The sequence below is a fragment of the Akebia trifoliata genome, chromosome 2 (assembly GCF_017979445.1).
Source record: "Akebia trifoliata isolate Shusen 1 chromosome 2, ASM1797944v1, whole genome shotgun sequence".
NCBI classification, from domain to species: Eukaryota; Viridiplantae; Streptophyta; class Magnoliopsida; order Ranunculales; family Lardizabalaceae; genus Akebia; species Akebia trifoliata.
Genome location: NC_141376.1, coordinates 4,003,840 through 4,021,974, shown reverse-complemented (window position 1 = coordinate 4,021,974; position 18,135 = coordinate 4,003,840). Strand labels below are relative to the sequence as shown.

General features: G+C 32.9%; 2 protein-coding genes across 2 annotated transcripts; one reads left to right on the top strand and one right to left on the bottom strand.

The window, feature by feature from the left end:
* Positions 1–2,940: 2,940 nt before the first annotated feature.
* On the top strand, positions 2,941–4,459 carry LOC147408895 (uncharacterized). Its single transcript, XM_086423432.1, has one exon. It carries the CDS (start codon positions 3,511–3,513, stop codon positions 4,252–4,254), a length of 744 nt encoding a protein of 247 aa, XP_086279558.1. The 5' UTR covers positions 2,941–3,510; the 3' UTR covers positions 4,255–4,459.
* Positions 4,460–14,097: 9,638 nt separating this feature from the next.
* On the bottom strand, positions 14,098–16,133 carry LOC147408894 (S-adenosyl-L-methionine-dependent methyltransferases superfamily protein). The gene is made up of 4 exons (XM_086423420.1): positions 15,973–16,133; positions 15,443–15,850; positions 14,768–15,040; positions 14,098–14,559 (listed from the first exon to the last, which is right to left on the bottom strand). Exons 1-4 carry the CDS (start codon positions 16,045–16,047, stop codon positions 14,224–14,226), a joined length of 1,092 nt encoding a protein of 363 aa, XP_086279546.1. The 5' UTR covers positions 16,048–16,133; the 3' UTR covers positions 14,098–14,223.
* Positions 16,134–18,135: the final 2,002 nt, after the last annotated feature.

Sequence of the window (18,135 nt, the reverse complement as noted above, 5' to 3'; positions counted from 1 at the left end):
ATGTGGCAATAACGGCTTTCTAAAACATTGAGATAAGAATCAGAGCTAAGTCAAGTGGCACATTTTAATAATATTAAATTATTAAGATGAGATAAAAAAAATAATTTTTTTCTCTTACATTGAAGATAAAATAAATAGTGATTGGAGTGGACTGAATGCAATGTGAAGAAGTCTCAAAAATGAAATCCCCTAAAATCAGACCTGTCTATTTAAAACAAAACCCTCTCATCTTTGTCCCTTTTTGTATTTCATGTCTTCCTTATCAAGAGACTGAATCCAAAAGGACCCATCCCTTTCAAATGCTAAACATGATTTGACGGTGACTTGCAAGTCATTCAAATGATGGAATGGCATAGCCATTCCAGTTTTAAAAGCTTCACTTAAAGCTCCTTGTATACCAATACATATCTAAAGATCCAAATTACAAAATATTCATATCTTAGTCTTCTAATAATACAATTTTTGAGATATTGATGTTTGGAAGTTGTATTTTTTTAGTAAAGTTTTTTAATCATGTATGAAACTGATTAGTGACATATAATGTAGAAGGATAAAATCGTCTTTCATATGGATCATTCATTCATACATACTATTAAAACATATTATGAGGTGATCACATGATATCATTTAAAAATAACTCTATCTTATTAGGGAAGAATCTCAATTTAATAATTTTTTTTTTTTTATGTAATTACTAATTTGAATATGAATAATAGAATTAATTATAATTTAAGTAGAATTAGAAGTCTTTTTAGGATTTTTCTTTTCAAAGGCCTCGAGACCATTGTAAAAAATTGGGAAGAAGAAAGAGAAGAGGGAGGGGGATCGAGGTGAGGAACTTGTGTAAAAAACCTAGATTTATAATGAAAACGACTCCCCAAATCTATGAATGTAGGCATGTTTGTCAAACCACATAAAAAAATTTGTTTTGTTTATTTTTCTATGTTTGTTATATTGTTTTATGAATTTAATGATGAAATTGATCAAGGTCAATTTATCACAAAATTGACCTCTACATATAGGTTCACACTTGAGTGCATGGAAGAGTTAAGAGTGGTGAAAGCTTTGTTGTTAAAAATAATATTAAAAAAAATTTATCAAAGAAAAGAAATAACAATTCAAAGAACATTAAGATTTTATGTGGTTCAACAACGATGTCTACATTTACGGATATATATAATTTTCTTCAGTAAGAAAAGCAAGGAGAACAATACAAAAATAATTACTCAAGTTTTAATACCAAATTAACTTAAGTCTTGGAATCTTGTACACCTTTCTCCCAGTTTATCTCAAAACTTAAAATAATAAAATCTTGATACTTATAAAAAAAATATCTCATAATATTATATTTATAGGGTTCCAACTAAAGAAATCAAGTGTCCAACTTAGCATTTTGAATTTTACACTTCGATTTTTATTTTTAATTTATCTTAATGAAAGATTGAATTCGATCCTCTATGCCATGTTTTCTAATTACCAACACTTTTGTTGTAGTTGATCCTGTATCAAATTTATTTTCCTAATTTTGTTGAGTGTCCACCATATGTTATTACCAACAAGCTCGATTGAATCATCAAATTGGGGTTGTCTATGTGCAAGTCAGAGCCAGACTTTGATGAGTCGTAAGGATTGGGGGTTGTATCCTAGACCAATCCTAATTTCCATCAAGCCTAAGTCAATGAAGACAAGGCTTGGTTCTAGCTGAATCAAATGATGCTCTAGTAGATTTTTAGGTTTTAAGAGAAATATAAATTCTTACATCTTTTTCAATGTTTTTGTAACTAATTATTGTTACTTTTCATTAAAATAGGAGTTCAATCTCCATCTTAATTGAAAAAAAAATGTTACAAAAGTAAGTTTTTTAATTTATGATATATTTTATTTATTTTTATTATCAAATAATATAGTTAACTAAATATAATATGCATGCATACTATATAGTAGCAAATTAGGTTTGGCCATGGTTTTAAAACTCGGTTCCGCGTCTCGTTTCGTCTCATCCATGTTAGATACCTAGTCGTCTCAGTGCAATTTTTCGATATATTTAAGACATCTCGTTAAAAAATTTAAAAAATGAATGCGTGATTTTAAATCTGGTCCAAAAAATTGACTTGTCTGTCTCGTCCATGCATGATACCGAGATGACTCGGACGAGTTTTGAAACCAGGGTTGGGCATTATTTATTTATTTATTTATATTTGTAAACCATTAAATATGAACAATAATTAAGTGTCGACGTGTATTGAACCTAGGTCTATAGTATCATTACCTGTAAACTTTATCTACTAAGTTAGTTGGGCATTGCTACCCATCTATATGGGCTCATGTTCAAGGCCCTAAACGTTACTTTTCACCTGGATTGGGCCAGATTAGTGAGCCGAATTGACAGCCCCTACATCGATTGCTCAGTTTCCATGCCATCCGTTGGAGTAACCTTCATCTTTAAAAAAAAAAAAAAAAAAAAAAATCCTATAGAACCTTCCCTTGTTCAATCAAACGTTTAACTCTCCTCGTCCACAACTCCAGCTATCATGTGAGAGAGACCGTGGATTTAAAGCAACAAAAAAAAAAATATTTAGATGCCACACTGGCGACTGTCCAAACTGGGCCCACTTTTAACCAGGGGTTGAACCAGTCGTGGTTAGTTCTCATTCTCAAGGTTTTTGTTTTCCCCACTCTCATTGATACCGATATTAAAGTACTGATAAAGAAAATTAAAAAAATTCGAATTAAAAGGAAAATGATATTGGCACGCCAGTTTTTCATTTTTCATTTTTTTTTTCGACTTTAAAACTAAATTACGGAGTGAAGGAGTCGATAAAAACAATCAATTCCCTTTATATAATATAAATTGATAAAAGATATAAAAATAAAAATAAAAAAGTAGATTTTCTGAGGTTATAAAAGCGGACCAGTAGTGTGCCCAAAGAGCTCAATAAGTGAACTAATAAAAACTCCAAATCAAGAAGAGTGAAACCAAACAGTCTCCATTCAAACACACAGACATACGTTCCTTCCCCTCTCTGTCTTTCTCTGAAGCATAGTTTCCTTTTTCATTTCGAGTTTTCGTTAGATCTTCGTTTCTTTTTTGAGTCTCTGTAGTGTTTCCTTAGTGCATTCATGGAAAACTGCGAACATCTCTTCAGAGTTCAGACTCTGTTTCCTTTCCAAATAAATAATTAATCGCAGAAACATGAGCATTACCTCCTTTCAGACAAGCTTAAATACACATTTTAATCCGAATTTTAGCTTTATTTGAGTGTTTTATTTAAAGAAGAAAAACAAAATAGCGAAATCGTCTGTTTGTTGTTTCGAAGTTAGATCGCCAAACCATAGCGACATATAGTAACGGTTTAAAGGTGAAAATTTTATTAAATCCACCTTAATTATGCCGTGAAATCCGTTCGGTTTCAAGTTTTCGACGGTCGATCTATTAATTACGAAGCAAAAAAAAAAAGAAAACCGTCGATCGATCACTCTCTATCAATTCTTTCTATCCTCCACGCTTAGATGGATTCATTCGACTTCGATAACGTTAAAGCTGAGAAAGCGAACGCGATTATGAGGTATCGTCAACTTCGGAAGATCGCGAGCTTGTTCCGCTTCGTCGAGTTGTGTTTAGCTCTGATCTTGATCTCATGGTTCTCAACTCGACTTCCAATCGCCGTACAAATCTCCGGAAAGTACTTACGGGACCTCTGTGTTGTCCTAGTTAGCCCTCGCTTCGTATTCTTAGTCGGAAATGCGATCATCCTAACTCTGTTCGCTAAATCCGGCCAGTTTTCCGGCCAAACCGCTGCCGCAAACACCGCTGGAACAAATCTCTACGAAGAATTCATGAAGAACAGTGAGAATCGTCAGAAGATTCGTACGGAGAGTCCTCCAGCGATGCCGGAGGAGATTGTGTACCAAGACAAGCAGACCGTATTGGAGGAGACATCCGTCGCTCGTACGTACGGGGATACGGTTCAGGATTCGGTTACTGACAAGAAGACTTATCGGAGGAGTCAGTCTGAGAACTTGAAGCGAGATGAATTCTACGAGAAACCTATGAGAGATCTCCGGCGATCGGAGACTGAGAAATGCCGGAAAATTTCAATTTCCGGCGAGGAAGAATTAGAGAAATCGTATTCCGAAGTTGACGATGATCTGAGTAAGGATGAGTTCCGGCGCACGATAGAAGCGTTCATTGCGAAGCAAGTTAAGTTTCACAGAGAAGAATCCATGGCTATAGTTCTTCAGAACCAGGGTTGAAGCTGAGTTTTTGTTTGTTTTAGTGAAAAACTCTTCTGAGTATGAATTTCTGTGATTAAATTAAGAAAAATATCCTTGTTTTTCTTTTTTCCTTTTTTTCCCCTTAAGTTCTATTTCCTATGGGTGTACAGTGTTAAGGATGTTGAGGGAAAGAAGATGTCATGGATTTTATCTCTTATTTTAATTTTCTATATTTTTTATTCCATCATTTTTACATTTCTTCCAAAATAAAATAAAATAAAACTATCGTAGGCTAGGATCCTTGATCTTGGTTCCAATGATTAAGTACGTTAAACTTGTCTAACCTCAAAATGATGTACGGCTGAGATGGGAGATACACTTTTGCTGGAGAATCCCCATGAATATCATCTGGGGAATTAATATAAAATTGTAGAAAAAATATTCTTTAGAAAATAAATTTCAAAGAAAATTGGTCATGAGAAAAGGATGCCAAAATATAAGTTAATGTTTAGTTTTAAGAATTTGAGTAATTGTTACACCATGACATTAGGTTACTCCTACCCAGATTAGAGAAATCTTTTTCTTCATGGTTGGGATGGATAGTAAATTTTAGTGAAAAATATTTTCCCTTAAAATTAATAATTGTCACTCACAAATACCCCTACTCCTTTTTTTGAAAATCTATTTTCCTGTTGATTTTTCATTGCAATCAAACAGACCCTAAGCTTATAATAAAGTATAGATTAATTGTAATTGATTTAGGATTCTGGGAATGGTTGTTGTCATGTCTTAGATGTATTTTTTTTTTTTTAAATAAATTTAGATAATGAGATTAAAGAGAGCGGGGGAAGGAATGTATTCTATATTCCTTTGGTTGGTGGGGTATCTGTGTTTTGTAAAAATGGTTCTGGCAATGCGTGGAAAACCATTTCTCAAAATTCTGTACTGTAAATGTCCCTATTGTAGAGGGTCCCTCTCCCACTTTCATTCTCTTTCTCTTTCTGAGCATGAGAGTCTCCAAAGTCCAAATATTTCCCCTTTAAAATTCTCTTCCCACATTATAATAAGTTTAGCTACTTTTTTTGTTTTTTTTCATTAATCCATCTTAAAATATATTACGTTTTGAGCATCAATCGATCCCACGTCTGCGGTAATGGTCTAGGATCTGGGCCCTTTTAGCTTTGAAAACTCTTTGCTTACTCTGTCATCCAATTTTCGTGTCTTATTGCCAGACTTCACCTTCTCTCTATCTCCTTGATCATGTCTTACAACGTTAATTTATGGTACTTTATTCTTTCATGATCAAAGTATACTCACCTTGTGTTTGGATTGAGAAAAATGGAAAGAAGAGAAGATAAAATAAATGAGTTCGATAAAGGAATTTATGAAAGAATAAGAAGGATAAATTGTGTTTGATCTTCTACCTTTTCTTCTTCAAACAAAACACTAGAAAATTGAAATTTATGTGATATTAATTGATGTATTATATGTATCATGTATTTCATTTTATTAATTGATGTATTATAATGTAAAGTTGTGGAAATAAAATTTCCTTTCTATTTTCCCTTTAATTTATATATTTATGGCAATCAAACTCACATCAAAGTTCAAACATCTAGCTGTAGTTGAAACACGAATTCTTCTCCCACCTTTGAGTTCTTAGAACCAATCATTAATATAAATCACTTTATCATTTGGTTCCGCACTATAAAATAAGAAAAGCTACATTTTGCACTCAAAGAATAGAGTCCAAATAATTTATAAATGATCATGAACAATCTAATCTGTCACACCAAAATTTGACCCAATGATTTTCTAATTGTCACATTAGCACATATCGTAATTTTTATTTTATTTTATAACTGTTTTGATTTATGATGAACTTTACCATCAGAGGTATCTAACTTCAAAGAAAAGTACCTTTTACTTTTCTTCACATACATTTCGATATTAAATTATTTCATTCTTTTGTTCTTGCTTACTTTTTTTCTTTGGGTTTTCATCATTAACTCCACTAAGACTCTGATTGTGGGATGGTAAAGGGAAACTTTACTTCTCTCTCATGGATGGCTAATAAGAGGGACAAATATTTATTAACTCACCACTATCATCTCCTCTATAATATTCCTTGCCGAACCTTGTCAACACCTTCTCCCTTTCTTTTTCTTTATCTATCTTGTTTTTATTTACTCTTGCTTCAGATAACATATTCATTTAGTACCTAAAATTTTGATTGAGTGCCACATGAATGTACAGTAAAAAATTTATGAGAATTATAAAAATAATAAAATAGAGATATATTTTCATTCTTGATCATGGGAATTCAATGACCATCTATTTTCGAAGCCTTTGTTTTATAAATATGTTTTTAAACCAACACGACAATAGTCCACATGATCCAAATGAGGACCCAAATTCAGATTCTATATGGATCGTGTAACCTTCTTTTTTCCTATGTATTAATGTATATTGTCTTTCTTTGAATGGATTAAGGGACCCATACTTACTAGAAAAAACGCTTAATCATGTTCTAATTGCGGGTTTTAGTGGCCAGGGTGCATCATACATTTTGTTATAAATATTATATATATTTTTAAATAGTGTAGTCACTTGTTCCTCTTGCTCTTATCAGTTAGTTGGACAAATTTGATTCTAAGAAAAAATAGAATATTTGATGGGTAGAAGAGATTCATTCATCAAGTTGATGATAAAAATATCAAAGAAGAGTTTCCCTTTATCTATCACTATTTTATTACTTTGTGTTGTAAGCCTCTCAATTATTTTGGTAAGAGACCAATAGATCCCTTAATCTATTCACTTGTCAATCTAACTTTTTTAGAGGGTGATTTTGTCCATACAAGTATAAAAATAAATCCACTCTTTACATACCAATGACCCAATCCAAAAACACTACTGATTTTTTTATTCGAAAATTTTCACTTGATCTGTACTCTACTGACATGGCAAGGGGACAAAATTGTTGATCATTTTCCATTGTGTATCCTGAAGAAAAAGATTGATGGTTCTATGCCCTTATCACGTCAACCACGTATAGATTGAGTGAAAATTTTCGAGTCAAGAAATCACGACTCATGCATCCAAAAACTATTGGTGTATGTGTGTGTTTTTTCTAAAGCATTGGTTAAGGACAACGTGGAATGGTAAATTTCAATGGCACAATTGCCCATCACCTTTTGATTAGTGCCATGTAAACAATGAGGGGAAAATAATTAATGAATGATATGATATATTAATAACCTTCAAGGTTGAGTTTGAGAAAATATTCCAAATGAAAATATATTCCAAGTTTAACGTTCTGGATACAATTTTCCGTTTCAATATTAATTATTTTAGTGTTTGGAAATTACAACTAATAAGTTTATCAATAACCAATAAGGCTCAGTTTTGGTAGATGAACTCAAATCAGATGGGGAGTTGGGTTGCAACCAGACTCCTCACATTACAGGATCAACACTTAAAATATAAGTGATGTGAGTGATGCACGAAACCTTTTAAATAGAAGTTTTATTGAGATTAATGATAAATTAGTGAGAGAACAAAATCATAAGAAATGCTGTTGGAGGACCAAATTAATTAACATAAAATTATTCGGTTTTCCGGCAATAATATCTTTGTGACTTTTTTGAATACCGGGTTTGTCTTTTTATTTTCCATCAGTTGCATGCGTGATCATATACTATGACCTCATCCATTTGAAAAATTCAATAACAAATGATTTGGGATCCTTGAAAATAAGAAAACAAAACTCTAAGAATCACACAATCTTGACCGTAGAAATACAAAATCTAACAATAATAATATATCATAGAGCACAAAATTCAAAGAATTTTAAAAATATCAGAAAGATTTTTTTTATCATTATTGATAAATGTAGAATTTTGTGACCTTTCATTTTCAAAGTTTTTTTTTTTTTTAAAACCTAAATGATTGAAGAGTTATTTAGGCCATCCATTTTCTAAGTCTCTAATTTGACATAATTTGTTTTTAATAATATTTTAAACTAATCTAGAATATGAATTGTAGTGGGTCCTGAGTTCATTTAGTTCAAAATTACAGTCTACATGACTCAAATGAGGACATTCGTCCAAGTTATGTATGGTTCTTATTCAAGTAATATTTTTTCTATATTTTCTCAAAAACAAGCAGAATAGGAGGAAATAATTACTTTTTAGAATGTATTTAGTAATGTTTGTGGGGGTTAAAGACAAGACCTTGGATTCTTTGTCCACTTGGTGGGTATGAAAAGAACTATATTATAAATAAGTTTATTTTTATTTTTAAATTTTTGGATAATTATACATTAATGAGTTTGTGACAATAAAGTAACCAATTTGAAGGGTAGGCATAGATTCTCTAAAGTCAACATCATCACCAATAAAAGGCGTTTTATTGGCAGGAAACATGATCAGGTGTTAGTCACTAGCACCTATTTCTTGTCTTGGTCTTGCAAAATATTCCCATTTTCAACACTCATTAACCCCTACTTACAAGATCAATATTTGGACCACATGTGGGCCGGCACAAACCTGATCATGTAAAAACAATATCAAAACTTTTTAATATGGATCCAAATAATTTGAATTTCACGCATTACCAAAATACCCAATATCTTTGACCTAAATGGTTGAGTTTCATTATACAATAGTAGCAAACTAAAGGCTGTTTTACAAAAATGGACATGAACTTTGTAAAAATATTGAATCAGTTTGAAAAATTAATTAAAAAAGTGAGAAAATTTTCATTGTAATAATAATAAATAATTCATGGATTGGATTTCGGTGATTAATGACAAATGACTCATGAAAGAACACACGATCTTGATCATGTAAACACAAAATCCAATAACTTAAATTTATATGTAAATTGATAACATACATCTCGAAGATATTTATCTCCAAGATATATCTCAATCATTGTTTTTGTGTATAAACGTATCATCTTTTTCTTTGATTCAGCAAATCCTTAGTGATTGTATCATTTTTTTTCTTTGATTCAGCAAATCCTTAGTGATTGTAGTAATAATCAAACAGGCGCTCAGATCAAAAGTTACACTCTAATTAGTATTAGGGTCGGATTTCACCACTTATAAATAAAAAAGAAGGGATTTCTTCGTTTTACCCATATTTGTTAAAGAGAAAAAAGTAGTTAAATCTATAGTTTTTTTTATATTTATTTTTAATAAAGTTGTTTGCATATACGATTCTGTAATTTCCTAAATTGCTTAATTGTTACGTTTATTATTCCACACACGCCAAGTATGCATTATTAGCATGATCTGTCAATACTAAGGCTATTATGTTAGATGTAAAGCAAGAAACATTATTTTTCTCTTTTGGGTGATCACAAAAGTACAAACCGACTATAATGCCCAAAAATGATTGAGCCATTAGATTAGATGACACATGTCAAACAAAGAACAGGGTAAGTCACCAAACAAAAGAGGCCATTAGAGACTAGAGATGAGGGGAGAAATAGAAATTGAGGGAACCCTATTATGAAGCTGTATAAATGTCTCCTCAATGATTTGGGTAATTAAAAACCTTGGGTTTCTCACTTCTGGCCATCAAAGACAAGGAGAGTTGGCATGAGTTGGTTTACAATCAAAACAAGTTGTTCTCCAACTGAGGTTTTAAAGCTTTACACCTAAAGTTTACCCAAAGAGTTCAAATCATTTTCATATTTTGTCCACAACAGAGTTGCTATTAGCCCATTTTCACTTTCTTTGGGCTATTGAGCATGTCTGCTCTAAGCCTCTAACCACTACAAAAGCCGGTTTTTTAAACTTTGGATTTTATTTTATTTTTTTCCATTTTAGTAGAGTCCAAACCAATCAACTTCAACATGATTAGAATGAATAAGTTGAGAGTCTAATTCCATTTAAGTAGAGATGAGTCCAAGAAAATCGACATCAACCTGATTAAAATTGATTAGGTGTTTAAAAGTAATCAAATTTACAAAAAAAAATTATAAGTTAGGGGAACAATTTGGTGTGTAATGGTATTTAACAATAGTTTAGGCTAGTTAGATGTATACTTCAGTATACAGAGTTATTTTCTTTTCTTAGCGACCTCTTTTCCAGATATTCCTAGACAAGAGGGATGATGTCTTGAAGAGGACACTTTCTGTAATTGAGTTGTACTGGCAATGTTTGCAAGCTTGTCTGCAGTTGAATTGGCATCTCATCAATGTAATTTTGAGGCTATGGTTTATCAATTAGTCAGAATTAATGGGGATACTTTCTCAGAATCTTAAAAAAAAAAAAAGCAAGTAGTTGAACTTTTTGGTTAATTATTGATGGTGTAAATATTTTATTGAATAATGATTTTTAGACACCCCCGGTCTGACATACACTCTCATAGCCATGACGTGGCATGTGCTAGAACCATAGTAAGGGAATGTACAATTGTGTATCCCGCGGAAAATCTATGGTTCTAGCACATGCCATGTCAGGGAGTGTGTGGAATCTTATGTCAGAGGGGGCTTCAGAAAATCACGACCCTATTTTAATAGCAACCATATCATTTACTAAGTTCAATTGTTATGTTTATGATTTGTATTCTATTGGTTGTATAATATTTGTGGAATGGACAGTACACCAAGACTGACTCCGTAGTTTTGAGAAAAAATTTCGATAACTTTGTCAGTATTGCGTAACTTTTGCCCTAATAGAATTTTCGACTTTGTATGGACTTCAAATTCGTAGCAAATTTGTTTTAGAGTTTCTACGAGGGAGAATTTCAATTTTATTGAGAGGATGTGAGATCGTAAATTTTTTGCTTTCATGACGAAAATAGTGAAGAATCCTATCAACAGCTGGGAATGTAGGCAACCTTCCCGAACCACGTACATTCTGTCCTGTCTTATTTATTTATTTTTTGTCTTTCTTCTAGTTGTTATCAATGTTTCTCATACCCAATTTTTAAAAAGAAAAACCAGGGAATTTTTTTTAATGGGTAAGCTGGACTTGAACTCACGACCTCAAAGTTGTTTTGCAGTTTGTAATGCCAAGGGAGCCATGGGTCTAAACCCAAAATAAGGGAAAACTGATTAACATGGGAAAGTAACTGGATTTCTTCTCTCTTTCTTTCGTTTTAACGACTTTTTTTTCTCTTCATTTCTCTCAATCCAAACAAAGCGTGAGTGTTTGCAAACAACTTTTAGGGAGAAGATGAGAGGGAAACTTCAACTCTTACTCTTGGGATTTGCGCCTCTGTAATTTTTTATGGTTGGGGGGTTTTGGGAATTGCAGCTCTTGAGAGATCATGATTCAAAATTGAAAATGGAGTTTTGAGTCATGCGAGTTGCAAATCAACCTTCCAAACAAGCCCCATTGTTGGTCCATTAATTCTTTCTAGCCCATTAATCTGGGCCGTTCTACAGCTTAATAGTACTAAGCCCGCCCTTCATTAAAGGCCGAAGATAAAAAATGTCTAAACTTAAAAGCATTTGAGTACTTTAAAGTTCAAAATAATAAAATCATGGAAATTTGCATTCCTCATGTTAAATTCAACATAATGTACTGCTTTGGACTGTAAACAACTATATATGAGACAAGATCCTTTTGAATATGATTTATTTATAAATATTCCGCATAAAATTGAGTAAACCTGCGGGCCTATGTGAGCTGGGTTAGTGCTTCACCATTCAAAACCCTTTCGGGGGTTTCATTGGGGCTGGATTAGGACGCAGCCCACTTCTTCAGTATTGGGTTGGGGCTCAAAGGGTCCACCCGTTGAAATATTTTCACTATGGGCCTGGAAACTTACTAGGGTGCTGTTTAAGAAGTTGATTATGAATAGATTTCTTGAAAGGGTCAATAAATTCAATCGTTCATAAATGAAAGAAAACCATTTGTATAGTTTTGTAAATCAAAGGCATTTGACAATTCTTATCCAAAAGAGTCAGATTTTATGGTTCTTAAAATGCGAAAAGAATACCAATAAAGAATGTGATTTGAAGTAACTTTTAGCGACCTTGATGATTGGGAAGGTAATTTTTCACTCGACCAGAGGGTTCCAGAGTTTTGGTGGTTCGTAAAAAGTGCATACATCCACGAGTTCGAGGGGCCATTCCAGTATAATTATTATTCCAATATCATATGATTGCATTACAACCCCTTTTACATGATACTCCTTAGGCATCCTTTTCCCAGATCCCCTCCCTCTTTTTTTTTTTTTTTTTCTTAACTTTTAAGATCCCCCTTGTTAATGGTTTTACTACTGATAAGGTCTCAATAATGTGATTTTGGGACCATAATTTCACAAATTCCATCACATTTTAAATGTCAGTCCTTTTAAATAATTACAAATTTAATTATTTTTCCAAATTAAGAGAGCTAATGAGATTTTATTGCTAATTACAGATGAATAAAGCGCACGTGGAAGTTATCAAATTACGAAACGAAGCCAGTTACAATGTGCGAGCAAAAAGGGAGTATCCAACAAAATCTCGAAGAATTTTGTTGCCACATCACTACACCGCGATAGAGCTCTAGTGCTCCACGGTAATTTCGAGAAAATTTTTCTCGAGATTTGCACGGGATGTTCCAGATACTTCGGTCGTTATAACTGAATGGTTCTTTCGAATCAAATCATCCGAAAGTCGACCCAATAACCCGATTACGAATGTTATAAATTGGAGGGTTGATTTCAAAGAAGAGGTTCTTCTCTTGATCTGTAATTTTTCATTTTCTCTCTATAATTCTCTGTAATTTTCTTTTAAGAGAGCTCTTGAGTGTAGTGAGAACATCAAGAGTGATCTTGTTGATTTTTCCTTCTTTTAGTTTTTACTGTAATTCTCTTGAGAGACCATCAAAGAAGAAATCGAAAGTGCAGCATTGTTTTACATTCTCTTCTTCATCTACCATCTTCTTTTATTTTGTTATTGCTGCAATATGATCCTTTCAATGATCAGCTAGATCCTCTTTAGAGAGATTAAGGATGCCGGAACAAATTCATTCTACTAATATTGTTTCAATTCTATATTTCTGTATTAAATGTTAAATCTGTGAATCTCTTTATGATAAAATCATCTAACTCATGCTTCTAATTCAAGTTTTGATGAGTATTACTTAGATAAGTTCAAGAACACTCATGCTCTGTGATGAATGGAAACATAAGTTGGATAATCTTGTCTAAATTAGATCTCTTCATGGATACTCTTGTGTTACAATTAATGGTTACATCGAATCATCTTCCGATCTATGAGCAATGACTTGTTAAGTGGATTGAGTCATTTTTAGAACGATTCAGCATTATAGATTACTTGTGATGGTAGACTTGAACTCTCTAACCCATTTTTCACTAGTTTCAATCTCTCTTTTCTATTGCTAATTTCTATTTTTTAATTTGTTACAACTCTGTTTTGTTTTTAAAACAAATCTGTTTTTGTTTTAACTCTGTTTTGATTTTTAATCTGAATGAACATTTGAATCCCAACTGTCCCTATGGAACGAATTCGACTTACTCACTATCCATATTTTAATCTCTATTTCTCTGCAATTTCTACACAAAGATACAACGATCAACTACTTTTTATAAAAAAAATGAAAAAAGAAAACCTAATCCTAAACGGGATAATTATTCAAGAGAAAAATCATCTCATATTGGAATTATTTTCTTATTAGATAGGATCTAATCCAAACAATGTCACATATATGATTATATGATTATATATATATATATCTCGAGATATGTGCCAATTGAATAATCTATAGATGGGATGATGATTTTATCCCTACACAATGATGATTATGATGATGATGATGATGATTGGTGGGTGGCATTCATGGGTTTCAAGCCAATCGAGCTAGAGGTCATCTCATGGTTCCCATCAAATCACAAATCAATCAACCATCTAACGGGACCCACCCAACTCATATACAATTTCATTGGAATTTCATTAGAAGTTCATGTTTCACAATGGATAAAAGATACAACACAAACAACAAATATGAACAATGTTAAAGTCACAATTTTTCTTGTGAGCTCAAATTGATTTTCTCAAGACCACAATGAAACTAATAGGCCTAATATCTTCTTTAGCAATTTCATCATCAACCAATTTTTCATAAACCTGAAATAAAGGGTCAACGATTCCATCTCCGAAATGGTGACGAATCATTGGCTCCTGTATAGCCCTTACAGTCTTCGCAATGGTTGTCCCATAATTTGCACCTTCCATTTCATCCCTTTCAATATTGAATATCTCGAGGCAGTCTATTGTGAAGGATCCCTCCCTTCTTACTTCATCTTCAATCTCATCTTTCGATGGAGCGTAGAAATGTACCTCATATGAATCCACTTTTTCTTCCTCAATCTCTCCCTGCACATATAACACGAACTTGATTATATATAGTTCTACCTATAGTCTTGGCAAAACATTGTGCCCAACTTCAAGGCATTTGGGCTTGAACCCATCATAGGATTTTGATAATCCAAAGTGGAATAATTAATCATAATCAAAAATCCAAACCCAACTTTTGTCACTTGTAACTTGTTAGTGCTTCCAACTTCAAGAGAGAATCAGTTACCTGAGAAACCATGATGGACAATGATCGAGAAAGCAATTCCCAGAAGAAAGAGTTTCCTCTATCAGCGTGATTTGGACCTAATCTTCCCAATAAGATCAGAACCATCCGTCCTCCGGAAATTAACTCTTCTGATCTTGATCGAAGGAAACATGAGAAGTCATTTTGGAATTGTGAGATGTAGGCCTTTGACACTTGTGGAGGACTCGATTCTGATATATAAACCTTCCCCTTGTTTATAGACTTCCCTTCTTTTTCATAAAGTGCTTGAGGAACCTATACATATATATATTTTCCACCATTTTAAATTTTATCAACTAAAGTATTTAACTTTACTTAAAACAAAACTCAAAGATCATACTATTTCATGATTTCTAACCATTGGATGCGATTACTATAATAAAATATGTGCTGAATCCAACGACTATAAATCACCAATTCTTCTGATTTTTTTTGGGTGAGTAGGTCCAACAAAAAAAAAAAAAAATCGGTGTGATATAAAAAATGTTATTGCATGGTTGGCGAGCTATCAATCAGACTTCCAATAATAGAGCGGGGACCAAAGAAAATTGACCACAAATACTTGAAAGCCATATATCAAGGAGAAATCTCTAAACCGTCAGATCAAGCAATTGATCTGACGGTTCTGGATTCATAAGAAAGTTGTCTAGGACTAACCCTTGAGAGCCAATGCAAACTGAGGGATGAATGGATGAAGTGTAAGCTATTAGTAGGAAAAAGCCTTCCATAGAAAGACCCTGGAACTCCACATATGTAAATCAAGGGTGATGAACTCTCTCTTCCTTCTTTCTCAAGCTCTTTGTAAAAATCTGGCAAGGCCATGAAGATCGAATTGAAGTCGTTGCTTGGTAGATCATTAAGGGCCACTCGAAACTCGGGTGTCGGACGCAATATCTTACTACTAGTCCCCTCGATCGCATTAACGATTTCTTTGATCACTGATAAGGTATTGGGTCCTGAAGAACAACCTAGATCAGCTATGGCCAAACTCTGTGGAGTTGTGCTGAGATACAGGTCCAAGATTGTTTCTATGGTTATGTGCTTCACCATATCAAAAGCCCTTTTCTGAAGAAAAAAATTGAAAAATTAATATACTAAATTTAGAATTAAAAGAACAAACAAACAAACACTTGAGAAGATGAGAGAGAGAGAGAGAGAGAGAGAGAGAGAGAGAGAGAGAGAGGAACCTGGAGTGTTGAATTCTGGGCATAGCTTCTCTCTCCAACTCCTTCTTTCATGTGGAAGATTTTCTCAACATCCATGGTTAGTTACTTGGGTTCCTTCCTAGCTTCCTTGTTGGTTTTGGTTCCCTTGTTCTCTCCACCACATTCTTTTATATATATATATATATATATATATATATATATATATATATAAATAAGGATAATAATCTTTTCGAAGTTGCTGGGTTGTAAATTTAAGGCAGTTAACAAGGTTAATATGGTCATTTAGCTAAGGAAAAAGTTAGATAGGACAATCATCCTAACTTGGGAAAATATAGCTCAGCTTCAGAATTGTTCTTTAAAAAGCAAAATTGGATGATGGAGATGACAGTGGGGCTCTACAGACACACATTCATGGTGAGTTTCCATTGGATAAACTTTCATTTTGGGCCAAACACGAGCTGGTGAGAAGCACAATGGACACTTTGTACCTATAAAAAGGATGAAACATAGAGGACATGACCTTAATAATTCACCATCTTAGGTGGTTAAAGACTAAAGTGACGTAAGAGCCTAAATTTGCAATGGTCGTTATTTTTTTGTGTGAGGACAGCGTTGCTAGATGGGGTAAGGAATAGGAGCAATACTTTAATTTTAATGGTCGTTTCCACAGTTCCACTTCAAATAGTATTTAAATATATATATAGGAACACCCTATCAAGGGGTTTTCTAACTAAATGCCCTCTAATTATTATAAGAATAATGTTGAAATCACCTCAAGATTGTACCTCACGCAGAAAAGCATCAATGTTCCTACATACTTTCATGTCAAGATGTGCAATATGACGTACAATCCTGAAGTCACTCCAACACGACTCTTACTATAATTAATTAGTAATATAATAATTTAATTAGTAAAAAAATTTCAATTAAATACCTGTTGAATTCACCACTTGAAAGTAATGAATTTACCACTTTGAAAAACAATGAAATTGTCCTTGTTAGATTGAATTCAACATGGATTTCATTGCTTGCACAGCAAACACTCCCCTTAAACGAAATAAGCAAATAAGCAGCGAATATGTCACTTCAAAAAAATCAAACTACATGAATGTTAAACCAAGTATAATGGTGGTTGCTTCTTAGAAACGAAACAATCAATGAATTCGTCATTTTCAGAGCTTGTACAATATGAATAACATGCTTTTATCTTTAAGATCAATATCCTTAAAGGTACCTTAAAAAGTGTCTTTAGAAATAACTCTTCTCAACGAATTTTTCACATAAGTGGATGGTCAATTCACCTCTTGAAAATTAATCAAGCAATGAATTTTTCACTTGAAAATAAATCAAGCATTGAAATCATTGTTGCTCAATAAAATCAAGTAGTGAATTTGTCAAATGAACTCCTGCTTCCATCATCTCTTCCAAATTTATGTTCCAATATCTTCTTGTCATTTCTCCCCACACTTCCTCTCTTTTTTTTTTTAAGAGACGAGGTACCCTGAAATAAATAATTGTTCCGATGGAACCTTCTACCGTAGATTGACCGTTGATACACGGTCCAAGCCATGAATTCTTTTCTATTCGTTATTTTTTATTTTTATTACCAAATCAAATGACCGGACCAGATAAGATAGTTAAAGTTAAGTTAAAAGGATGAATCTGCTCTTAGGAAGTTTGAATAAAATGCATATAAAAAAACATCATTTTGAGTACACATCCGAATCTTCATGAATACTATCCTTAGAAATAACTCTTTCACTAGGATTATGCACATTTCATCTTTGAAAATTTCAAGTAAGATTAGAGAGATGGTCATGTACGAGTAAGGTTATATTTATGAGGAAGCGGATCCTTTGTAGCCCGATTTTCCTATAACTCTTTGTAGATGTTATCAACGATTGAAGGTGTGTCAGACCATAAGATGATTACGTCCAGTCGTTTAAATTTAAGTGTTCAGTGACTGATCATAATTTTCAAACACTTGATTAGGTCAAAAAAAGTTTATTTATTTATTTATTTTTTAAAATCTGATCTAAATCATGAGTAAAAGAGAATTGCGTTGTTATTTTTCTTTTCTTTCAATATAATGTTTTATGAATGGTTGAACAAGAGCTACAAAGAACTATAGGAAAATCGAGCTATAAAGGATCTAGTCCCTATTTATGAAGGGATATTTTGGAT